At 46.8% G+C, this 22,500-nt stretch overlaps 1 protein-coding gene across 1 annotated transcript in view; it reads left to right on the top strand.

Moving 5' to 3' along the window:
• bbs9 (Bardet-Biedl syndrome 9) overlaps nucleotides 1-22,500 on the top strand; it is an 86,448-nt gene that overhangs the window by 9,786 nt on the left and 54,162 nt on the right. Inside the window, exons 7-13 of the mRNA XM_068729834.1 lie at nucleotides 4,138-4,225; nucleotides 4,824-5,007; nucleotides 10,148-10,277; nucleotides 12,300-12,481; nucleotides 12,996-13,072; nucleotides 13,160-13,213; nucleotides 13,295-13,397. Of these exons, the coding sequence (XP_068585935.1) occupies nucleotides 4,138-4,225; nucleotides 4,824-5,007; nucleotides 10,148-10,277; nucleotides 12,300-12,481; nucleotides 12,996-13,072; nucleotides 13,160-13,213; nucleotides 13,295-13,397 (818 nt within the window). The remainder of the gene's footprint in view (nucleotides 1-4,137; nucleotides 4,226-4,823; nucleotides 5,008-10,147; nucleotides 10,278-12,299; nucleotides 12,482-12,995; nucleotides 13,073-13,159; nucleotides 13,214-13,294; nucleotides 13,398-22,500) is intronic.

Consider the following 22,500-nt stretch of genomic DNA (forward strand, 5'->3'; position numbering starts at 1 on the left):
AGTAAATGAATCATCTAACTCCACCCAGCTGAGCTCCAGCTTCCAGGGTACTAAACCTCAGCTCATGAACTTTGTCTTCACGCTGTACATCTCAACAGAGAGGAGAAGGAGGCGAGCTTCTTCCCCCGCTGTCTTCAGGAATAAACAGCATATTTAATACTTGTTTTACCACTCGCCCAATCGGGCGATCTTTAACAGGAAGGAATGATTTCGATCTAAGACGGTAAAAACCTTTTTGATTTATTCATCTAATTTTATAGAGAACAATAACACAGACGCCGCTGACTTGTGATGATGAAAGACGACGACGACGCTCCTGTTGATGCTTCACAATAAAAGCTTTAAATTGTGTGTGTGTGTGTGTGTGTGTGTGTGTGTGTGTGTGTGTGTATGTATGTGTGTGAGAGTGAGTGAGTGAGTGAGTGAGTGAGTGAGTGAGTGAGTGATGTATCTGTTTAAGGTTAATTAGTGTGTTTGTTGGTAGAGATCCTCTTTCATATAAATGTGAACACTGTTTCCTCAACCTCAGTGTCCTACACTCTGCGTGGTGACTGATACCGCCTATACATACATACACACACACACACACACACACACACACACACCACAACGTTGTCCATGTGTGTGAGAGAGCCCCCCACGTTCACCACAAACACTTTTAAATGACAAACAAAAAAAAATACTCAAAAGTGTGTGTCGCTTCCAGTTGTGTGTGTGTGTGTGTGTGTGTGTGTGTGTGTGTGTGTGTGTGTGTGTGTGTGTGTGTGTGTGTGTGTGTGTGTGTGTGTGTGTCCTGGTCTTGTTCTCCCTCCTCATATGTTAGGCATGCAGGTGAATAATCAGATTTTTGTGGTTTTTCTCTCGCACACACGGTGCTTTGTGTGATTTTTACCCTCATTCATAATACCAACCCACTTCTGGTGGATGGAGCTGAACACACAGACACACACACACACACACACACACACACACACACACACACACACACACACACACACACACACAATGCACAGCTTTAATCCATTCACGCTGCCTCACATCCCATCATTAGTGAGACATCCAAGTGAAGGGTGGACTCGTAATATGAAAACAGTGAGAGAACACAGTTATTTTGACGTTGTTGTTTTAGTATTATGAGGCTGAATTGAATCCATTCACTCGAGCAGGAGTCGACCCGTCGATCCATTGGGTGTCGCTTTAAGAAGCTTAAAACCGCCGCCGTGTTTAATATGGTCCGTCACGCCGTGATGAAACGGTTTCTCGACTGGCGGCCGTCCAGAAAGCAGCTCGTTAGTCTGCTCGCCGTTTTCTCATGGAGGCTCAGCGGGCACGGCTACTGCACGGGTTCAAAGCTGTAAATCTATTAAAGAAAACTCAAAGTTTAGAGCGCTCGATTTGCTGTTTTATGCACAATGTTAGGAGGAATTAGCGTCGCTTTTAGGGTCGCATACGGTGATTTGATTTATTGCTCGGGCAATGTGACGGACAGTGATGTGACAATTTATTCTTCTGTTCAAAAAATAAGAAAATAAACAAAGGGAGGGAAGGAACAGTCTTCATATACAGCGCTGGCATTTTTATTGAATTGTTTTTAAAGTCGGACGGGTGCAAATAAAATGAAAAACAAAGATGTCAGCGTGCTAACATGCTCATAGTGACAATGCTAGCATGCAGATGTGTATCGGCACCAAACAAATAAACTCACAAAGAGCAGCTGAAGCATTTCAACATGGCGGTTTGATTGACATCTGTCACTACTCACTACAACATCAACTTGTCACGAGGGTGAAACATGAGCATCTTTGGATTCAGTTTGTCTGTTTGCTTTTCTCACGTCACCCAAAGTGTGTAAAACATAAAACAAAACATAAAAGTCATAAAGGAGGAATTGGTGTCTCCCGCTGTAAAGATGGCGGCGGGTATGGTTGGCGAGCGGTGCCGGTGATGCGGCAGCCATTTTGTATTGTGGTTCTTCCGATTTCAGGTGGATTTCAGACCTGCCATCTTTGATTACCAGCAGGTACACATGTAATACTGAGTGAGCACACTGAGAGGATAGATCAGCAGTTGTGTAGTGTTTTGAGTCTGCGGTCTGGAGTTCGGGCCGGGTCGGGTCCGGAGCTCCGTTCATCCAGGTGTTAGAAGAGAAGGATGTATAGATTCCCGCCAAGCCGCTTCTCACTGCCAGCTTCGTACTGGAAAACTCCCGATGCCCGAAGATGCCAAAATCAACCGACCGCAGATCAGTCCGACCACTTTATCCTCAGCCAGTCGCCAACGGCTCGCTGATTAAAACCGATAGACCGCGGATCCGGGGAACAACCGGGTCGGCAGCCTGTTGACCGACCCGACAGGAGCCGTAAGAGGAGGAGAACGTGATGCGCTAGCCGAGGATTTAGTTCATAATGAACATGCTATGCAGTGTTCCACTTTACTTAAATGTGAATAAGTGATTTTTGGCCTTAAAGACGGAATTCCTCTCAGGAAAGTAGCTGGTGTGGTTGTGGTCTCGGGCCAGTGGTTAAACACACAGTTTGTAACCAGAGAGTCACTCGTTTGAGTTTTTAGGCCGCGTCCACGTAGCGTCTTTTCTTTTGTTTTGCGCACCGGCATCTCTTTTTTCAGTTGTTCCCCCCTGAGGAGAAAGCTAATGCGGCTACGATGTCGTCACTGTGGTCTGCAGCTTTCTGCCAGAGAAAAACAAGAAGCCGCCGTATGGACACTCGGCCTCAGACTGGCTGAGGAACATCTGAAGGGAACGGTTGAGTGAGAAATGTTCCCTGAACAAAGTGTCCTTGAGCAACGATTAAAAACACGACTCTGCTCACCGGTGAAAAGATGCTCCAAACTGGTTCAAAGGTGTCAGCGACTATTTAAAGGTTGACATTTTAAACCATATTTCACCAGCATTTGCAAAAGTGACATTTTTCATCCTCTATATTGTGCTAATAATAGCATATTGTCATTTGGGAGCCTAACTAAGAAACAATAAAATACAGTAAAATGTAATTTTACTGTAAGTTTAATTAACGTCTTCAAATATTCTGTGAAAAAGGTTTCACTTTTGAACGTCTTTTAACCATAAAGGTGTTTTAAACACTTTTTAAATTCAAAAAGGCTCACTGTAGAGATGTAGCATTTTACATTCAGTCAGAAAGAAAACTTGTATCCATTGAACAATGATCTTTAAATACGTTTAAAATAATATACAAAAAATACACGATTGTTGACAGTGCAATAACTAAATCTCTTTTTCCTTCTTTAAATGTCCCCAGCTTCAGGTGGATATCTGTAAATAAAACAAATATTAAAAAGAAACATTATCATCAGGAAAGTTTGTCCAGCGAGGGTTTGATTTATCTTTGAGCATCATAACATCTAACATAAGACAGCCTTAGTTGGCCTCTAAAGTGACGATATGCTATTATTAGCACAATGTGGTAGTATGTAGAGTATTTCACACACTTGCTGGAGTTCAATGGACAGTGAACAAAGTCCTAACGTCGATAAAGGTGGTTCCTTCTGAAGGATTCCTGCATATAGAGCTGATGCTTCCACAGCTCTGCGCTCACAGCTGATTGAAAGTGCTCTCTCTCTCTCTCTCTCTCTCTCTCTCTCTCTCTCTGACTCTCTCTCTCTCTGACTCTCTGATTTTCTCTCTGTCTCTCTCTCTGTCTCTCTCTTTCTTTGTCTCTCTCTCTCTCTCTCTCTCTCTCTCTCTCTCTGATTCTCTCTCTTTCTGACTCTCTCTCTTTCTGACTCTCTCTCTCTGACTCTCTCTCTCTTTCTGACTCTCTCGCTCTCTCTCTCTGGCTCTCTCTCTCTCTGACTCTCTCTGTGTCTCTCTCTCTCTGTCTCTCTGACTCTCTGTCTCTCTGTCTCTGACTCTCTCTCTGTCTCTGACTCTCTCTCTGATTCTCTGTCTCTGATTCTCTCTCTCTGATTTTCTCTGTCTCTCTCTCTCTATCTCTGATTCTCTCACTTTCTGACTCTCTCTCTCTTTCTGACTCTCTCTCCTCTCTCTCTCTCTCTCTCTCTCTCTCTCTCTCTCTCTCACTCACTCTCTCTCTCTATCTGACTCTCTCTGTCTCTCTCTCTCTGATTATCTCTCTCTCTCTCTCTCTCTCTGACTCCCAGGTATGAGACTCTGGCCGTGGCCACAGAGGCGGAGACTCGACAGGATCCAGACCTGCCCCCCAAGACCGGAGGAGGCAAGAGGCTGACGGTGAGTCTTTTCAACCGTCACATGAAAACAAGAGGAACCCGTGTTTTTCCCTTTTCACCTAATTAGGTTCTCGTTACCCGTCGAGTCAACAAGTATGTGCTGAGCACATAATATAACAGAACTAAGATAATAAAACAATGAAGTTACCAAGAACCACAGTTAGATTTAACAGATTAAAATCTGCTGCAATGTTGTATGAAATATAGGCAGAATGTACAAGAAACCTGAGAGTGAAGGGAACCAGCACACGACCTCACAACACATATATCTTTATAATTAGCCTGACTTAATGCTGGAGAATGGATTGAATGTCGATTAGGAAAAACCATACCACAGCCGTTCAGTCGGATATATTCTCTTCCCCCATAAAACTTAAAGCATGGCTGCCAACACACACAGATCACGTCTTCATTCACTGAGCTGAAACGCTTTGGTCCACGTTCCTGCCTTCATAAAAGGGAAATACCCAACAAAAAGAGACGACTGAATGGATGTTCTGTGAAGGGTGTGCAGACCGTACATGTGTCACTCATTGTATCCATGAGGGTAATGTGCTGTAACTGTGTGTGTGTGTGTGTGTGTGTGTGTCCTCCTGCAGCCTGACTGGACGTTTGTCCTGGGAGAAACGGCCCTGGACCTCTGTGTGCCCTCCTACTCCCACGCCTCCTCCTCCATCTTCGTTCTGGGCGAGAGGAACCTCTACTGTCTCCGAGACAACAGCCACATCCGCTTCATGAAGAAGCTGGAGTTCAACCCCAGCTGCTTCCTGCCCTACGCCTCAGGTAGACTGAACCTTTAGCATCAGAGCAGCAAGATGAACCTGATCTTTAAAGGGTCCTCGTTGTAGAGACGGGTTAACCGGGCCCTGAACAGTGTGTGTAAGACCACAGGTTGAAACCTAAGACAAGGAAAAGGGATGGGAAACGCAGTTTATAGAGGGCAGAAGTCCCGCCCCTTTCCAGCGGACCACTCTGTGACCTTTTTTCTTTTTTGACGGTAGTCAACGGCGAGTGAAAAATGATTATTTGATGCAGTTTGTAAATTTAAAAGATAATTTTGCTGGTTCAGAACGTCGCATTGTGTAAGTGACGTCTCTGGAGCCACGATGTTCTCACACCAACACGAGGTCACATTCTCTTCCCAGCGGATAAAACACATCAAAATAGCTAAGCTAGCACGCTAGCAAGCCAAGCTAACCGCCATGTTGGTGTTGGTGACGTACGTTGTGCGAGACCACAGATGAAGACTTTGTTGACTTGCAAAATTGTCTTTTTAAATTGGCGAAGATCACATGTGCCAATCATTCACTATTGGCCCGTGGGGGACAGCAGTCTGCAGAGACTCTGCCTCTCCACAGACTTTTAAAGAGGGAATAAAACCTCTTGTTTCTGCGTTTGGTTGCCGGGTTTGTGCTTTTCAGTCCAATTCAGACTAACGTCTTAAAGACGGCGATCCGTTTGGAGATAGACTGCAGACCTTTCGGAACCAGAGGTCGTCGCCTGGTGAAGCTCGGCGTGCATCGGTGCACCTGCTGCAGCCAAACTGTGGAGCACAAGTGAACAGAACACACAGACACACAGTAACCTGCTCGGTGGCCCAGCGCCACACGACTGCCTCTGCAGGAAGCTGCTTTTTGGCAGAACATGCTGGAAGAAGTGGAGGAGCTCTGCTGTTTGCATTAAAAGGAAAGCTGAACGCACTGTAGTACATAAACATATGGTGCACGATGAATGGGTTTCATAATGAACACACACATATATATATATATATAGATTGAGAGGTATGATATATATAATATATTGCATATAATACCGTGCATAGCTTTATTTGTACCTAAATGCTTTAGGCTGAAATAAGCTCCAAAAACCACAGAGTTATTCAAATATAGAAATAAAAAGCAGTTTTCTCTTTACACAATTAGTGTGTGTGTGTGTGTGTGTGTGTGTGTGTGTGTGTGTGTGTGTGTGTGTGTGTGTGTGTGTGTGTGTGTGTGTGTGTGTGTGTGTGTGTTTCTTCATTGAAAGAGGAGCAGGACAGGAGTTTGATTGACAGATGGTTCATCCAATCACCTGCCGGGCTTGTTTTTTTTTTTTTCGGTTTCTCAAAGACTCTCACATGGTTCTGTGTGACAAACCGTCGGTCGAAGTTATCCCAGCTGCTGCTCTGGTTGATGATCTGGTTTTCTGCAAACACCCCAAATAATTGTGAGAAGCTCTCCTTGAGGAACATATGAGTGACCTGGACATTTCATGCCTGTTTGTTTGTCTCTGCCCGACGTGTTTCTGGTCCACCCTTGTGATTGGTTCAGGGTGCATGGAACTGCAACGCGCCAAGCTTTATCCAAAAGCCCTCACCGCTCTCTTTGTTTACCCTGGCATCCAGGGGCCACCGCTTTAAAGCTGTTTATTTTATGATACGGAGCAAAGCGCTACAGCTTCTCTGAAGCCTGATTCTTATCGCCACGAGCCAAACGAATCAGCCGGACCCGGTTGGACCTCCAGAATGACGCTTGAATACAAGTAGAATAAAAGCTCTGTGTAGAAGCCCTTTGAGCACGGAGCAATAAACAACCTTTTTATGAGCGTTCTTTACAGCAACAACAGTCTGCTTCAGCTTACGCAACAACGTCCCATTGAACCAATTCTGTAGTTTCACACTTGATATGAAATAGAGAGCTGACAGATGGGAAGAAGGAAAGCAAAAAGAAAGGGAGTGGAGGAAGGATCCAGGAGGGGCTGGATGGATGGAGAGCTACGTTCAAAGTGCCACTTCACTATCTGTTCCAGACATTATTTACATTATTTCAATTACTCTTAGAAATTGGCTATAAATTCAATACATGATGTGCCAGAGCAACAAAAGCAGCATTTTTTTTTTATTGGGACGAGATTTCCCATTCCTGTCGACAATAGAAAAACCACATAAAGATTCCCACATGTCTGGAAGACTGCGACTCCCAGGATCGGACCGCTGCAGCGCTCCTCCTCGTCCGCGTTTGATCTTCGGTTTTCATTGTTGGAAAGGCCGACATTTAGTGAACCTGTGACCGTCGGAGCTGCAAACCCCCGGCCGTCCGGTGAAGAGCATCTTTTATGGCCATGTGGAGGATCTCCACAGAGCCCTTCCAGACGGAGAGAGCAGCATGAGGAGGAGAGACGACCGTGATCTCTTGAGTGTTTCCTCATGCTCTCCTTCTGGCCTTCAGCCTCACAGCTGCCTCTGCTGGACCGCTGCCCTCACTCTCTCCTCTGTCCTCTTCTCCCTCGCAAACAACTTCATCAGCTCACCAGAAACACTCTCAGCTCCTGCATTCACTCCACTGTGAGACGCTGAATGCTTTTGGTTTGAAATACGATTATCCGATCATATTACCACCGTCTACGAAACACCAAATGAGGGAATATCTTGAGGAAGAATGGTGTTCCTCCTTCAAGTGGAGCTCTTCAAGTAGGGGGGCATGAAGTATGTGAAGTATTGCGTCACAACTGGTTTTATCCAGGAGGCAACCTCCGGTTCTGAACAGTGAAGCCGATGCTTCACGACTTAAAGCTGCATTCTCTCTAGTGTCCAGCAGGGGGCGACTCCTCTGGTTGTATAGAAGTCTAGTCTAAAATGACTCTACTTCTCTCTTGATTTATTCCCTCAGTAAACATTGTAAACATGAGTTTATGGTCTCAATCTCTAGTTTACAGTCTTCTTCAATACAGCATGATGTTCATTTAGTACATTATGCTCCATTTAGAGTCAAACAGACCATGAAGCAGGGGATGATTTAGGGGCGGGACTTACTGTGATTGACAGGTCTCTACCAGAGACGTATTCAGTGTTTCTACGTCACTCCTCTGTATTCAAATATGGTTTCCTCCGTTCATTGTTTGCGGAAAAAACGACGACATGTCGACGGCCGTAAGTCAAGATGGCGACGGCGAAATCGTGGAACTCGAGGCTTCAAAACATCAGACCACAAAGCAACGGGTGACGAAGAGAAGGAAGAGATCGATGAGGAGGCAGCTCAAAGACGGGAGGAGTTAATGGGAGGAGCTGCACTACGGGTAGATGGTTGGAAAATAACGAAAGATTACTCAGGAGATGGGCAGAAAAAAGCAGGTGGGAATAGAGAGGAACATACAAAGCAGAGAGGTGAATGTGGAGGTAAGAGCTGCAGAGGAACCGAGGAGCCGAGGAAAGGATACTCGGAGAGGAGCTGACGCTCGGCCCGAACGTGACGACACAGAACGCAGATCGGACCTTTCTAATTAGGTCCTGATTATAATGTGCATGCTGTGATAGAAGGTGTGCGCTCGCTTTGATGTGGCACCGACTCACACACTCTGTCATTTTGACCCCTGCGCTGCACCGCCCTGCTGACCGCCGTGTGTGTGTGTGTGTGTGTGTGTGTGTGTGTGTGTGTGTGCGTGTGTGAGGCGTGTTTGTTTTGCGTGTGGCCGTCACCTCAGATCTCTCTAGGTGGTACAGTAGCTGCTCCATTGGTGGGATGGACTGGCCGTGTGTGTGTGTGTGTGTGTGTGTGTGTGTGTGAAACATAAGAAGTATTTATATTTAATGTTTCTAGCCATGAGTCACAGGAGAAAGTGTATATGTAACTTTAGTTATATATACATATATATATATATATATATATATATACACCTATAAAAGCTGACTGTCGTAAAATGAAAGATCTCGATGACAATTCAACACACAAACCAGATGTGAGACATAAAGAAATGATTTTTCTTGCGAGGAGTCACACTCGTCTTAAAGGGCAATGCCACCCACCACAGGAATGTTTGATTCCTGTGCGCTATAGTTAGATTTGTGAACATGCACCACTGCTTCATGAAGACTAAAGTCAGAGACGAAACCGCTGCATCTGTGCTGCTGTGAAACCGAGGCGTCATTTCTAGAAGATTTGAACCCTTTTGTGGATTGATCGATCATCATTTTATGACTTTAAGTCCTTTTGATCTATATCAGTAGGTCGTACTATTGATCTCACCTTTCCCAATACAGACTGCACACATATTAGGGTATTTGTGAGGAGCAGTGTGTATCATATAGGTTGTGCTGTAGTGTTTAATCTCCTGAAAATAGGATTGTAGCTGTTTTTTATCTTCATACGGAGCGTCTTCACGGTGCCGGCCGCCATGTTGCTACAGGAGCCCGGAGCGGACAAACCAAACACTGGCTCCACTTTTTTTCTTGCCGTCGTCCACCACGGTTCTCCAATCTGCAACCTCACCGCTATACGCCGCCAGATCCTTCACGCTGGCCCTTTAAATATACATTCCAGCTAACGTACGGATCTTTGCTTCTAATGGAGACGCAGAGCATCGTCTAGAAGCAAAACACAATCGTTCTACAACTTTCTACCCAAAATCAACTCGAACCAACGCTGCTGTCACTTTCACCTTGTGCTACGTTCTTCTGATCAAAGTCACTCTGCATCAAAACAGGACTCACAAAAAGCTTCTTCTTCACCTGAAGCGTCGTCCTTTTGCCCGTCTGCTCTTCTACTCTGCACTGCAGCCGCAGCGTTCAGGAACGTTTTTCACGGCCAAAACATCTGGATGGCTCCCCCGGTGGCTGGCTGTTTAGTTTAGTTTAATTTATTGCAATTAATATTTGATTCCTTGCGCAGCCATCTACATATGCAAGCGTTTGCTCTAACCGTGTACCTGAGAACATTGATGTCATAAAAGCAATAAATGCAACAACTCTGTGATCTGAAGCACAGCTTGGTGGAACCAACCATTCAGTGGTTGTTGAGCTGTTGTGAGGAACACACACCTTGTGTTACGTGGTTCTGTACCGCCCCACTGTGACAAGTGACACTGCATCCCGTGGTTTTAGTGATACCAGACGCTCCTCTGAAGAACCTGTATTAAACGTGTGAATGTATTTCTTTCTGGATTTGTTTAGTGACGGACGGCACCACCAACCTGCTGCTAGGCAACCACACCAACATGCTGCTGGTGTACCAGGATGTGACCCTGAAGTGGGCGGCCCAGCTCTCCTTCGTGCCAGTGGCCGTTCGCGTCGCCAACTTCCCGTGAGTAAACGACCGCCGGCAAAACACGGCAGCACAGTCGCCGGAAACCGCAGCGGAACCCGAGACGGGTTTATTCAGGAAAACCCCTTCATGACGGGATAGGCTAATGGCATGAAATGAGCCGTTCTAGCCGGGAGACGTTAAAACGAGCTAATGGCGCTAACGGCGCAAGCAACGGTAACGGCGCTGACGGAGCTAACGGGGTTCAGCTGAGGGGGAACCGGTGCAGCTGTAACTGCTGTATTACTCCACTCTGTCTTTACATAGCTGATAGTCTGACATAGTAATGCTCTACACCTCTTCTGAGGCAGTAAACACCACATGGCCCCGCCCATCAGTCTGCTGTATGTAACAAGATATTTAAGGATGACAAACGGTAACTTGACCACAGTTGGCCAACATTACCTCTCTACTCTAAAAACACACACACACACACACACACACACACACACACACACACCGGTGTGTCGTTGTGTGGGTCAGCTCGTGAAAGTGTGTGGCTTTTAACAGGAAATGAACCCGACAATGTCTTCCAGCTGGCCAATCGGAGCAGAGCAGAGCAGAGCAGGGAGGGGCCAGCTGCAGCCAATCATTTGTGTTTTCTTTTTTTCTCCAAACGACTCCAATCAAACCGCAATTACAACACAAACCACAAACATGGCTGAGAAAGAGTGTGTGTGTGTGTGTGTGTGTGTGTGTGTGTGTGTGTGAGAGAGATGCAGGAGATAGTGTGTGTCTGGGTAGCTGTTTGGTTTAGTTTGAGGCTGTGTTGTTCTAAAGCACTTGATAGTCATCGTCTTGTTCATTGTGGGAGAGGAACACACACACACGCACGCACGCACACACACACACACACACACACACACACACACACACACACACACACACACACACACACACACACACTCACTCTCTTAACAGCTCACTGTGGATATCTGTGATTTACAGCAGTGCTCCAGGAGTCTTTTCTGTGTGTTTTTAGAGGCAGTATTGAGTTTTATGACTTAACCCTGCCAATGACCAGCCTCTCTTTGGCTTTTCCAAACTGTCCCCACCAACTGGTGGTCTACACAAGTCCACATTCATACCCAATCTGAAACAGACTCGTGGAAAATCAGAACTTGACATGCAAACATTAATGCTTCCAAAATACAATAAAAAAAGACAGATCTGAAGGGACCCGAGGATCATTAGAGCCAATCAAGCAGCAGCATGATGAGACGCATACATGTGACGGAATGAGTGTAAACCTCATCTGGAATCGATCAGGATACGAGACATTAGAAATGACAAGTGTGTGTGTGTGTGTGTGTGTGTGTGTGTGTTTTTCGCAGCAGTGAAAGTTTTATTAACCCCTTAGACACCCTCCTATGCAGGTGTGGACCCCTGGCGAGAGAGTGTGTGTGTGTGTGTGTGTGTGTGTGTGTGTGTGTGTGTGTGTGTGTGTGTGTGTGTTTACCGCCTCACTGGACTGGAACTACAACACATCTGCAACCGGTTAACACACACAGAGTTGAGATACGTTGTTGCATCACGCAGCGTTTTTTTTTTTTTTTGTTTCCATTTCGTTCCATCACAAACTAATAACAACCTTTGTGTTCAGTTTCCTTCACAGCTCCCAACGAACCGTCAAGAAACTAACTGAGAAGAGATAGAAAGGACCAGTTTGAAATGCCAATAACTCCTCTCCTCTCTCCTCTCTCCTCTCTCCTCTGCTCTCATCTCTCCCCTCCCCTCTCTTCCCTATCTCCTCTCCTCGTCTCTCCCCTCCCCTTCTCTCCTCTCATCTCTCATCTCTCCTCGTCTCTCCTCTCTCCCGTCCCCTCATCTCCCCTCTCTCCTCTCTCCTTGTCTCCTTGTCTCTCCTCTCTCCTCTCCTCTCCCCTCCCCTCTTCTCCCCTCCCCCTCCCCTCCCCCTCCTCTCCTCTCCCCTCCCCTCTTCTCCCCTCCCCCTCCCCTCCCCTCCTCTCTTCTCCCCTCCCCTCCCCTCTCCCCTCCCCTCCCCTCCCCTCCCCTCCTCAGGGAGATAAAAGGAGTGGTGGTCAGCCTGAGCTCTGACGGTCACCTCCTGTGCTCCTACATGGGTACGGACCCCTCCTTCTTCTCCACGCCCAAGGTGGACGCCCGGGAGGCCGACTATGAGCAGGTGGATGCTGAGATGAAGATGCTGCAGAAGTTCATCAGAGAGGCCTCCAGGACTCAGGGTAGGATGCTGCTGCTGGTTCAGCAGATGGGACGTCTCACATCGTTGTTTCCTTTACTTGAATCCAACGAGCCGTGTTGCTTCACCTTCAGAGCCAACGCTGCGATCATCATGTTTTGTTTTATTTCTTTTTTTAAAATAATAATTTAGCCTACGTGTTGTTTGTTTAAAAACGAGGCCAATGCGTAGCCTTCATCAGAACATGGACCGACTGTATAAAACACATTCATTTCTGACTCCAAAGATAAGACAACAGAATCAACTAAGCTTGGCATTGAGCCTGGTCTGGAGCAGGCTAGCTGCAGACAATAAATCACCATGGTAACTTGACCAGGATAAAGTTCTCCAGCTTTCTAACAACCGACTGCTAAAGGCTAAATTCAGCCAGGATAACCAACATATCCCGGCTTAATCCCTTATCTAGGTTTCGAACAACAGGCCCCAGGATGATTTTAAAGCAGCAGCTGTTGTTGTTCCATCGTAGGGTTAAACTCCTCCGCTGTCTTTTCCTTTAGACGTCCTGCCTAAAGCCGACGCCGAGGAGGACCTGATCGTTACAGCCACTGTGTCCTCCAGCATGGACAGCCCATCGGTACACACACAAACACACACACACACACACACACACACACACACACACACACACAGAGTCATGATTCCCCTTTGTCTCCGTCTTCAGCAAGCCCTGATCCAAGATATGTCCGGTCTGTCCGTCCCTTCGGTGACCATACAGGTGAGCTGTCGGCTCATTTCCTCCCTCATCCCTCCCCCCCTTCCCCCGCCTCCCCCCTGTAATCGGTCTTTCTCTCTCCAGGTGAAGGTGAAGGCCCGTTGTGTCGTACAGTCGTCTAAGCTGACCGTCACCATTCAGCCTCCTTTGGCCGTCACTCAGGACCAGTTTGCCCTGGAGCCCATGGGTCAGTCCATAGCAGCTCCTCTGTGTGTGTGTGTGTGTGTGTGTGTGTGTGTGTGTGTGTGTGGGGGGGGGGGGGGTATGTTACTTTTTCTCTTCGTCCTCCTTACTGTCCACAAAACATATTAGTTTGCATTTCATGGATCTCTCTCTCTCTCTCTCTCTCTCTCGGTCTCTCTTTCTCTCCTCTCTCCTCATCTCTCCTCTCCTCTCTCCTCTCTAATATATATATATATATATATATATATATATATTATTTGCTCCGGTGAACTATGAAGTAATATTTAGTTACTTCTTTCAAACTACTTCCACTGATTACAGGTCAGTTCACTCATTAGTAAAAATACATTTATCTTACTTACCTTTAGTGGCAGCTCTCTTTCTCTGCATGCTGCCATCCCAATAAACAACAATAAACAATATCAATAAACAATAACAATAAACAATAACTGTGACTCGTATTCGGCTTCTAACGCAGAAAGATTCAACACTCATGTTTCCTGTTGAGGCCTTCACACAACAGGAAGTGACACATAAACAACGAGAGAATGCAAAATACTCTCCTGCCAATAGTACATGTGTTGGGCTTTTATTGTGAAAGGTCAAATCTGGTCTACGGTTGAGCAGAGTGATAGAGTTCTGGTTCGGTTGGTTTTTACCACGTAATATATTCGCGTTTTTAAGACAAAAACAACAGTTTACTAACTTTAAAGATCGTTAGTTGACATCAGTGTTTTAAGTAAACTCTTGCAGCTGGTTTAGAGCTTCCATCATTAAATGTCATCAATAACTTCTCACTCTCTCAATCACACACCCCTACATGATGCAACACACACACACACACACACACACACACACACACACACACACTCCTCTCCTTCATCACGTCCTCCTCCACAGGCCCAACAGGGAGGGAGGGAGTGTGTGTGTGTGTGTGTGTGTGTGTGTGTGTGTGTGTGTGTGTGTGTGTGTGTGTGAGAGAGTGAGAGGTGTGTGAGAGTGAGAGGTGTGTGTGTGTGTGTGTGTGTGTGTGTGTGAGTGAGAGAGTGAGAGGTGTGTGTGTGTGTGTGTGTGTGTGTGTGTGTGTGTGTGTGTGTGAGAGTGAGAGGTGTGTGTGTGTGTGTGTGTGTGTGTGTGTGTGTGTGAGTGAGAGAGTGAGAGGTTTGTGTGTGTGTGTGTGTGTGTGTGTGTGTGTGAGAGTGAGAGGTGTGTGTGTGTGTGTGTGTGAGTGAGAGAGTGAGAGGTGTGTGTGTGTGTGTGTGTGTGTGTGTGTGTGTGTGTGAGAGTGAGAGGTGTGTGTGTGTGTGTGTGTGTGTGAGTGAGAGAGTGAGAGGTGTGTGTGTGTGTGTGTGTGTGTGTGTGTGTGTGTGTGTGTGTGTGTGTGTGTGTGAGAGTGAGTGAGAGGTGTGTGTGTGTGTGTGTGTGTGTGTGTGTGTGTGTGTGTGTGTGTGTGTGTGTGTGTGTGTGTGTGTGAGAGAGTGAGAGGTGTGTGTGTGTGTGTGTGTGTGTGTGTGTGTGTGTGTGTGTGTGTGTGTGTGAGTGAGAGGTGTGTGTGCCGCTGTGTATTTGTTCAGCTCTTATCAGACCGTTCACACGGCGCGTTCTGGTCGTCTGGCTGTCGGCGGAGACTCAGTCACCTCGACCAGACGGCGGTAGCTTTGATCCGGGTCACACACACACACACACACACACACACACACACACACACACACACACACACACCTCTCACTCTCACACACACACACACACACACACACACACACACACACACACACACACACACACACACGCACCACTGGTATCTGCTGTCGGCTCATTATAAAGGAACATCACTGTCCTCTAACACTGTATTTGTCAGTGGAGTCCTTCTGTGTGCATGTAGTGAGTTTACAGGGTGTGTGATGGAAACCAGTCGGGCTTTTATCACGCTACCATGGCAACCATTTTTCTTTTTAAACCTGTGGCCCAGCCGGGGGTTGAACCTGTAACCCCGGCGGTGTCGGTGCCTTGCTCTGCCTGTCGGTGTACTGTACACGTGGAATGAGAGAGAGAGAGAGAGAGAGAGAGAGAGAGAGAGAGAGAGAGAGAGAGAGAGAGAGAGAGAGAGAGAGAGAGAGAGAGAGAGAGAGAGAGAGACTCTCACATCACCGTTTACTGTCAGTTGATGGCTCCTCACTCACTCTGCCTTTAACTCCCCCTGACTTTCCGTCGACTCCTCTTCTTGTAGTACACATGTCATTCTTTCTCGGAAAAACAAACTAAGCTGAGGGTGTTTTCCATATAAAAAAAGCCTCTGACTTGATGAATGAAAGCTGCAGTCCAACTCAGACGCTCATGTTTGGCATTCAGGGAGCTGCAACCAGCTTGAGTTTGGTCCATAACGTCCCATCAGCCTTCACTTCACCGCTGTCCGTGAATCAGTGGTGCGTCTTCTCCTGCCAGAGGCGCGCCATCTGTCTCGTCATTACTTTTTGAATGTCTCTCATCCAGTAATTGTTTCACTAGAACTCATTTAAAATCCTTTCTTTCACGTCCAGGAATGTGACGTCTCTCTCGACTCAACGGGAACGGGACTCCCGGCTTTTGCAATTTTCATTTCGGTGCAAACGCACCGCTGTGAAGTCTGCTTAGAATGAACACAGTGATCACTTTGAGGGTGTTCATCCCACAGGAGATGGTTCAGTGGAAGGTGACGCGTCGCATGAGCGTGGGTGGTAGGAGCAGGATCAGGAGCAGGATCAGGAGCAGGAGCAGGATCAGGATCAGGATCAGGAGCAGGAGCAGGATCAGGAGCAGGAGCAGGAGCAGGATCAGGAGCAGGATCAGGATCAGGAGCAGGATCAGGATCAGGATCAGGAGCAGGATCAGGAGCTGGAGCAGGATCAGGAGCAGGAGCAGGAGCAGGAGCAGGAGCAGGAGCAGAGAGGAACCTTTCATTCCTCCAGCATTTGCTGAAAACCAGCATCCATCAGAGAGGAGCAGTCGCTGCGTTTCTTTGGGTTCTCTTTCTGGAGGGACCGGTACGGGTTGTGAATTTACGGGTTCAAGATGTGAGCCGCGCTCTCAGGCGGTTTGGAACGCCGTCCGTTTATCGCGAGCCCCTGAATCAAACGGACCTCTGTGCCTGATTCATGATGCTCCTCTATGTGCCGTACTGTGACCCCAACAGCTGTTCATTCAAACGCCATGCGCTCCTTTTAGTTATTTATTTTGCACAACACGCAGTATATTTCCCTGTGAATTCTCATGTCAGCTTCCTCCATTTATAATGATCACATATTTTATGTTTTACGACTTACATTTCAGGGTTTTTTTTTTTGGCATATTTTGTAATGCACATGTTTTGTATTTACGGCTTCTTTTGTCCATAGGGTCAGTACTTTTCATCCTTCATCATTCGTGTTGTGATGCTGCGTTTGCAGCTTCAGGATCCTCATTGAGAATCACACGAAGGCCCAAGAAAAGAGAAAATGAGCAAAAGTTCAGACATTTCAGAGATAGAATAACAGCGTGGAGCTAAAGGAACATGGCTAATTAATGCTAAACATTTCCTCTGTGTTGTTAGACAGTGTAGGGTTGTTATGCCGATAGACTCCCACCTCTCCTCCTGCGTCAAATGAACTGGAAGCTGAGAGGAGCTTGTTTTGGGAACTCATGCAATGGGTTCCATGTCCGCACAGATACGACGACAAAGCGCGCCAACAGAAACCTCAAAGTTGATCAAGAGTAAATTCATTGAAGAAGATGCCATGAAAAAAAACCAAAACCCAGCCTGTGTTTGGTTCGGTTCTGCAGGGTTCTTAGCTGCTTGGCAGCTCCACTGTTTACAGAAGATCAGAGGCTGTGACTCCCCGCCGTCACGTTTACGCCACTGAAGAGACGCTCTGTTTACAGGAGCTTAGGTAGCGGTCAAACGGGGCAGGTTCAGAAGCCCCACACACACACACACACACACACACTCAAGTCATATAAATACTTCCACATACAAATCCATGAACACATATGCATAAACACATGCACGTGTCACCCCAAATGTCCTGTTTAAATATAGACACACACACACACACACACTTGGAGTGAAATAGCAGTGTGTGTGTGTGTGTGTGTGTGTGTGTGTGTGTGTGTGTGTGTGTGTGTGTGTGTGGTGTGTGTGTGTGTGTGTGTGTGTGTGTGTGTCACGCTCTTTTTGTCTTCCTGCACACACACACAGATCTGGCTTCCACTAGTCAATCAACAGCTCTGTACTTGTGAAACACGAGAGTCCACTGAACACACACACACACACACCACACACACACACACACACACACACACCCACACACACACACACACACACTTTTTCGCCTTTCCTTTTCCTTTCCTTTCCTCCTCTCCCTCCTGTCCTTCCTAGGTGACCCCTCACTGCCCCCCCCCCCCTTCGGCCCAGAGACCCTCGGTAGTCAGATTTGGCCCCAGAAGCCGAGTGTTTCACATCCGTCACAGGTCCAGAATATCAGGAAAGAATAAATTAACGGAGTGTGTGTGTGTGTTGTGTGTGTGTGTGTGTGTGTGTGTGTGTGTGTGTGTGTGTGTGTGTGTTTAATGAACGCTGGGACTTGGCTCCGAGGAGCTGGATCTCAGTCACACGGTCAGAGTTTACTCTTGTGATTCGATCCAGAAAATTGCACCCCAGCGTTATGGTTTCTGCAGGGGAAGTGGCTGAGCTGCAGAGGGAACGCTGCCCGCTGGAAAGCATAAACAAGTACAACATGCACATAGATGTAAAACATGCTCCAGCCAAAAAGAAACACACAAGACGTTTGATTCATTTTAATGTCCCTGTTAAGGTGTGAATAGTTGAATCTGAGGCTTTGGAGGTGAGATTGAGACAGATCGTCATCCCAATAACGGCCGCATAGCTCATTCATAAATCCGTTAATCCCATATTTACGTTGTAGTAATCGTAGGAATAATGAGTGGAGGTAAGGAGGGAGTCAGGTGACGTGGTGTGAAGAGCAGGTCAGGCTGGATGAATGGGTCCAACAAACCAACTTATCCTCATACAGTGGTTCCTATGATACCTTCAGAAACAGTTTCTCCTCATCTAGTCTAAAATGACTCTACTTCTCTCTTGATTTATTCCCCTCAGTAAACATTGTAAACATGAGTTTCAGGTCTCAATCTCTAGTTTACAGTCTTCTTCAATACAGCATGATGTTCATTTAGTACATTATGGAACATTTAGAGTCAAAAGATCTCTACCTCACTCTTCCTCAGTCCTAATATGGTCACTTCCTGTTCACTGGTCGCAAAAAACAAACAACCCAAGATGGCGACGGCCAAAATACCAAACTTGAGGCGTCCAAACCACAGTCCACAAACCGACGGGTGACGTCACGAGGACGATGTCCACTTCTAACACACAGCCGAGGCCGTAACTCAAGACTTCATAGGGCTGACTGAGAGCTTCACACACGCCTGACCGGATCAAATGATGGAGTGATGACATGCGGGGAATTCTAGTTTGTTTCTGATGTCATTTGATGACTTATTCCAACCCTTTTTCTCTCCTTTTGTATCATAAAAACAAAAAGCCAGGAAAGAACAAGAACAGATGGAAGTAACCGCGGTGGAGCGGCGGGTGTTCTGGGAGCAACGTGGCAGTAATTTAGTGAAACACGAGCAACACTAATAACAGCAACGCTGCTGCTGCTGTGACACCTTCCTCTCGTCTGCTTCTCATCATCACTTCATCTCCTTCACTCTCACCTGCTCGCCGTCTCCTTCCCACCTTACACACACTGAAACAGATGTAAACACACACACACACACACAACTCTGTCCTACAAGAGTTGTGTGTGTGTGTGTGTGTGTGTGTGTGTGTGTGTGTGTGTGTGTGTGTGTGTGTGTGTGTGTGTGTGTGTGTGTGTGTGTGTGTGTGTGTGCTGCTGTCCCATGTGTCTTTGATTCTCTGGCTCAGTGTGCGTTCACACAGCTTTCTTAAAGGGATTTGTCTCAAAGCTACTTAACAGAAAACAAAGGACAATAAAAGTGGCTGTGTGTGTGTGTGTGTGTGTGTGTGTGTGTGTGTGTGTGTGTGTGTGTGTGTGTGTGTGTGTGTGTGTGTGTGTGCACGTGCTGTCCAGTGTTGGGGGAGAGGAGGAGGGAGGGAGGAAGAGGAGGGGAGGTAGCGCCTTCTGACTTTTATTGTTGTTCCACTTTTTATTCGTCTCAGATGGCGACTCTCTCTCTCCCCTGTTCACCACACACTGCCTCCTTTGTTCCCTCTCTCTTTCCCACTCTCACCCTCTCCCTCCCTGTTTTCTCCCGTTTCCTCTTTCCATCTTTTCTCTCTGCTTCTTCGTTTCTGCCCTCTGCTTCCTTCTCTTCTCTTTCCTTTCCTTCTCCTCATCCCCTCTTTCTTTCCCCTCTCTCTGTATTGACCTGCTGCTCTCCTCCTCACTCGGCTTTTAAGTTACGAAGATCTCCGTGTTCTTCTCTTGGGCGACCCCTGTGGTGATGAGCTGTATTTGCAGGTGTGTGTGTGTGTGTGTGGATCTCACTTCCCAGTAACGTATTCTTTGATCAGATATTTTCTGATCTGAATCATAGCTTTGATGAGATTCTTGTTTGTCTGCTTCTCTGGAACAGACGCAGTGAGAAGTACATGAGTAAATCACTTTGCATGTGTGACACAGTTCTATTTGTATTAAATGGATATAAATGTAGAATACACCGATACCAAACCAAGACATTCAGATCCAGTGAAGGAGCCAATGCTGGTGAGTGTGTGTGTGTGTGTTTTAAGGTCAGACCTGCTCCTGACCGGCCGAGGTCAAAGGTCGGTGTTTAACACAGCGGCCACCTCAGATTACCAGAGCACCAAATGTACCTTCACATTCCTTTTTTTCTCTCCATGTTTTGCTTTTTATATTATTTGCACATGGCAACGAAAGGTCACACACACACACACACACACACCTCTTTACCATCTCCTTGTGCGGTGTAGATCCCCATCCCCACCCCTCTTGACCTTTCACCTCTTCAAAACAATCGGTACTTGGTTTAACCTGAGCTGTCAAGTACTATAACCTGAGGATAGCTCCACACACACACACACACAGACACACACAGACACACACACACACACACACACACACACACACACACACACACACACACACACACACACCTACCTACACAGAAAGAGAAAGAATTAAACAACTTTTCCTTCTAGAACCAAATTTGCACATAAATTCCAGCCTTGCTCTTTGCACTCCCTAATTCAGATTCATTTAAATATCTTTTTGCATCTCTTCTGGCACCGAAAATGACAAGAAATCTGCATAATACCAACTTTAAATAAGACAAACATTACCTGCATTGATCTTTATCTTCATCATGTCATGAAAATGATGCATTCGTCTCCTTATTTGACTTTACTTTTAAATGAAGGTTCTACTTTTTCAACCCCAGCACAAACACATTGTGTGTTATTGTATATTGAGAGGGGAAGCAGGGAGGGAATGAGGGAGAAAGGAAGGGAACGAGGTAGAAAGGAAGGGAACGAGGTGCATGTGAGCGCTCGTATACTTCTGCTTTCATTTGCGTGACGGATGCTGTGTGTTCAGAAGACGAGGAGAAAGTAAAAGAGCTTCAGCTCCATTCTCTCTGTACGACCCCAACGTTAACGTCCCGTCAGGGAGTAGAGAAGGAGAATCCTACTCAGAGGAAAGAGAAGGAGAAAGGGGGGGGGGGGGGGGGGGGGGGTTGTTTGTGTTGGCGGTGGTGTTAATGGGTTAATGTGCCGGAGAACACTGGGACCAGTCTGAGCAGCCTCAGTGGGTCGGACACGACGCACACGTTACCTGGAGCTCACCTCACCTGTCCAGATGTGCCTGAATATTTGATGACAAGCTGAAGAGAAAGAGACAGAGATGGATAGAGGGGGGGGGGGGAGGGGGGGGTTACTTTGTGTCCTCTCTGGTGTTGTTTGTTGGTCTTAATGGGCCTGGGAACACTTAAAGCACTTAAAACCAGTCTGACCAGTTTGACCTGCAGGTCACACGGGTTAAAAGCCTTCTGCTGACAGACAGACAGGAGGGAGGGAGGGAGGGAGGGAGGGAGGGAGCAGGAGTAAAGGGGTAAAGGTGGGAGATTGTTTTCAGAGAGGAGCCAAAGACGAAGGTGAGGGAGGATGAGATGGGGAGGAAAGGACTGAGGAGGAGAGATGGAACCTGGCATCTGATGTTGAATCATTCCAGATATCTTAATGACAGGACAGAAATACTGAAGTGATGTCAGTGTAACTGTCACCAGCACCACTCTGACATTCATCTCATGGGCCTAAAATGTGTGTGAAAGCCTAAAGTTGACCCCGAAACACACGGAAACTAAGGAAGAACTTTTTCGTCCGATGTCATACGAACCGTCTCACTAGGACACGATGGGTTTGTGTAAAGGTGAAACACACAGCGTGTTTCGTACTGAGCTGTAGAGGGGCTGGTTGGTGGATTTGTTACCCTTTTGGACTGAGCCAGGCTAGCTGTTCCCCCCTGCTTCCAGTCTTTATGCTAAGCTAAGCTACGTCCTGGCTCAACGCTCCATATTTTAAACAAAACGTGGAATCAGTCTTTGTTTTAACTCTCTTTGAGTTGTGAGTGTCACGGCCTTTAGAGGTCCTGCATCAGTTGGACGCTAAAGAAAAGGGGAAGGGAGGAGAGAAAGAAGAGGAGGCTGAGGGAGAAGGAGCAGGAAGAGAGAGGAGAGAGGGAGAGGAGAGAAGAAGAGGTCACGTGAGGAGGTCCCGGGCGTCTGACGGAGAAAGTCTCTGTCTGCTTTTTTTATCGTTAATCTTCCTCCTCTGTCTGTCCTCGTCTCTCCTTTCATCTCCTCTCACATCCATCTCGTCTCCTGCTCCCTCTGTCCTCAACTTCGAGAGGCCTCGGCTGTGTGTGTGTGTGTGTGTGTGTGTGTGTGTGTGTGTGTGTGTGTGTGTGTGTGTGTGTGTGTGTGTGTGAGAGAGAGATGAAGAAGGTCAGTGAGAGACTATTTTAACGAATGCATTTAGAAAATAACACAATGTTATACAGTCAGAAATACATATTTTTAAACACACACACATCTCA

This window comes from Cebidichthys violaceus, unplaced genomic scaffold (genome assembly GCF_023349555.1).
Source record: "Cebidichthys violaceus isolate CVI_PGR_0920_01 unplaced genomic scaffold, fCebVio1.0.p SCAF_48, whole genome shotgun sequence".
Classification (NCBI taxonomy): domain Eukaryota; kingdom Metazoa; phylum Chordata; class Actinopteri; order Perciformes; family Stichaeidae; genus Cebidichthys; species Cebidichthys violaceus.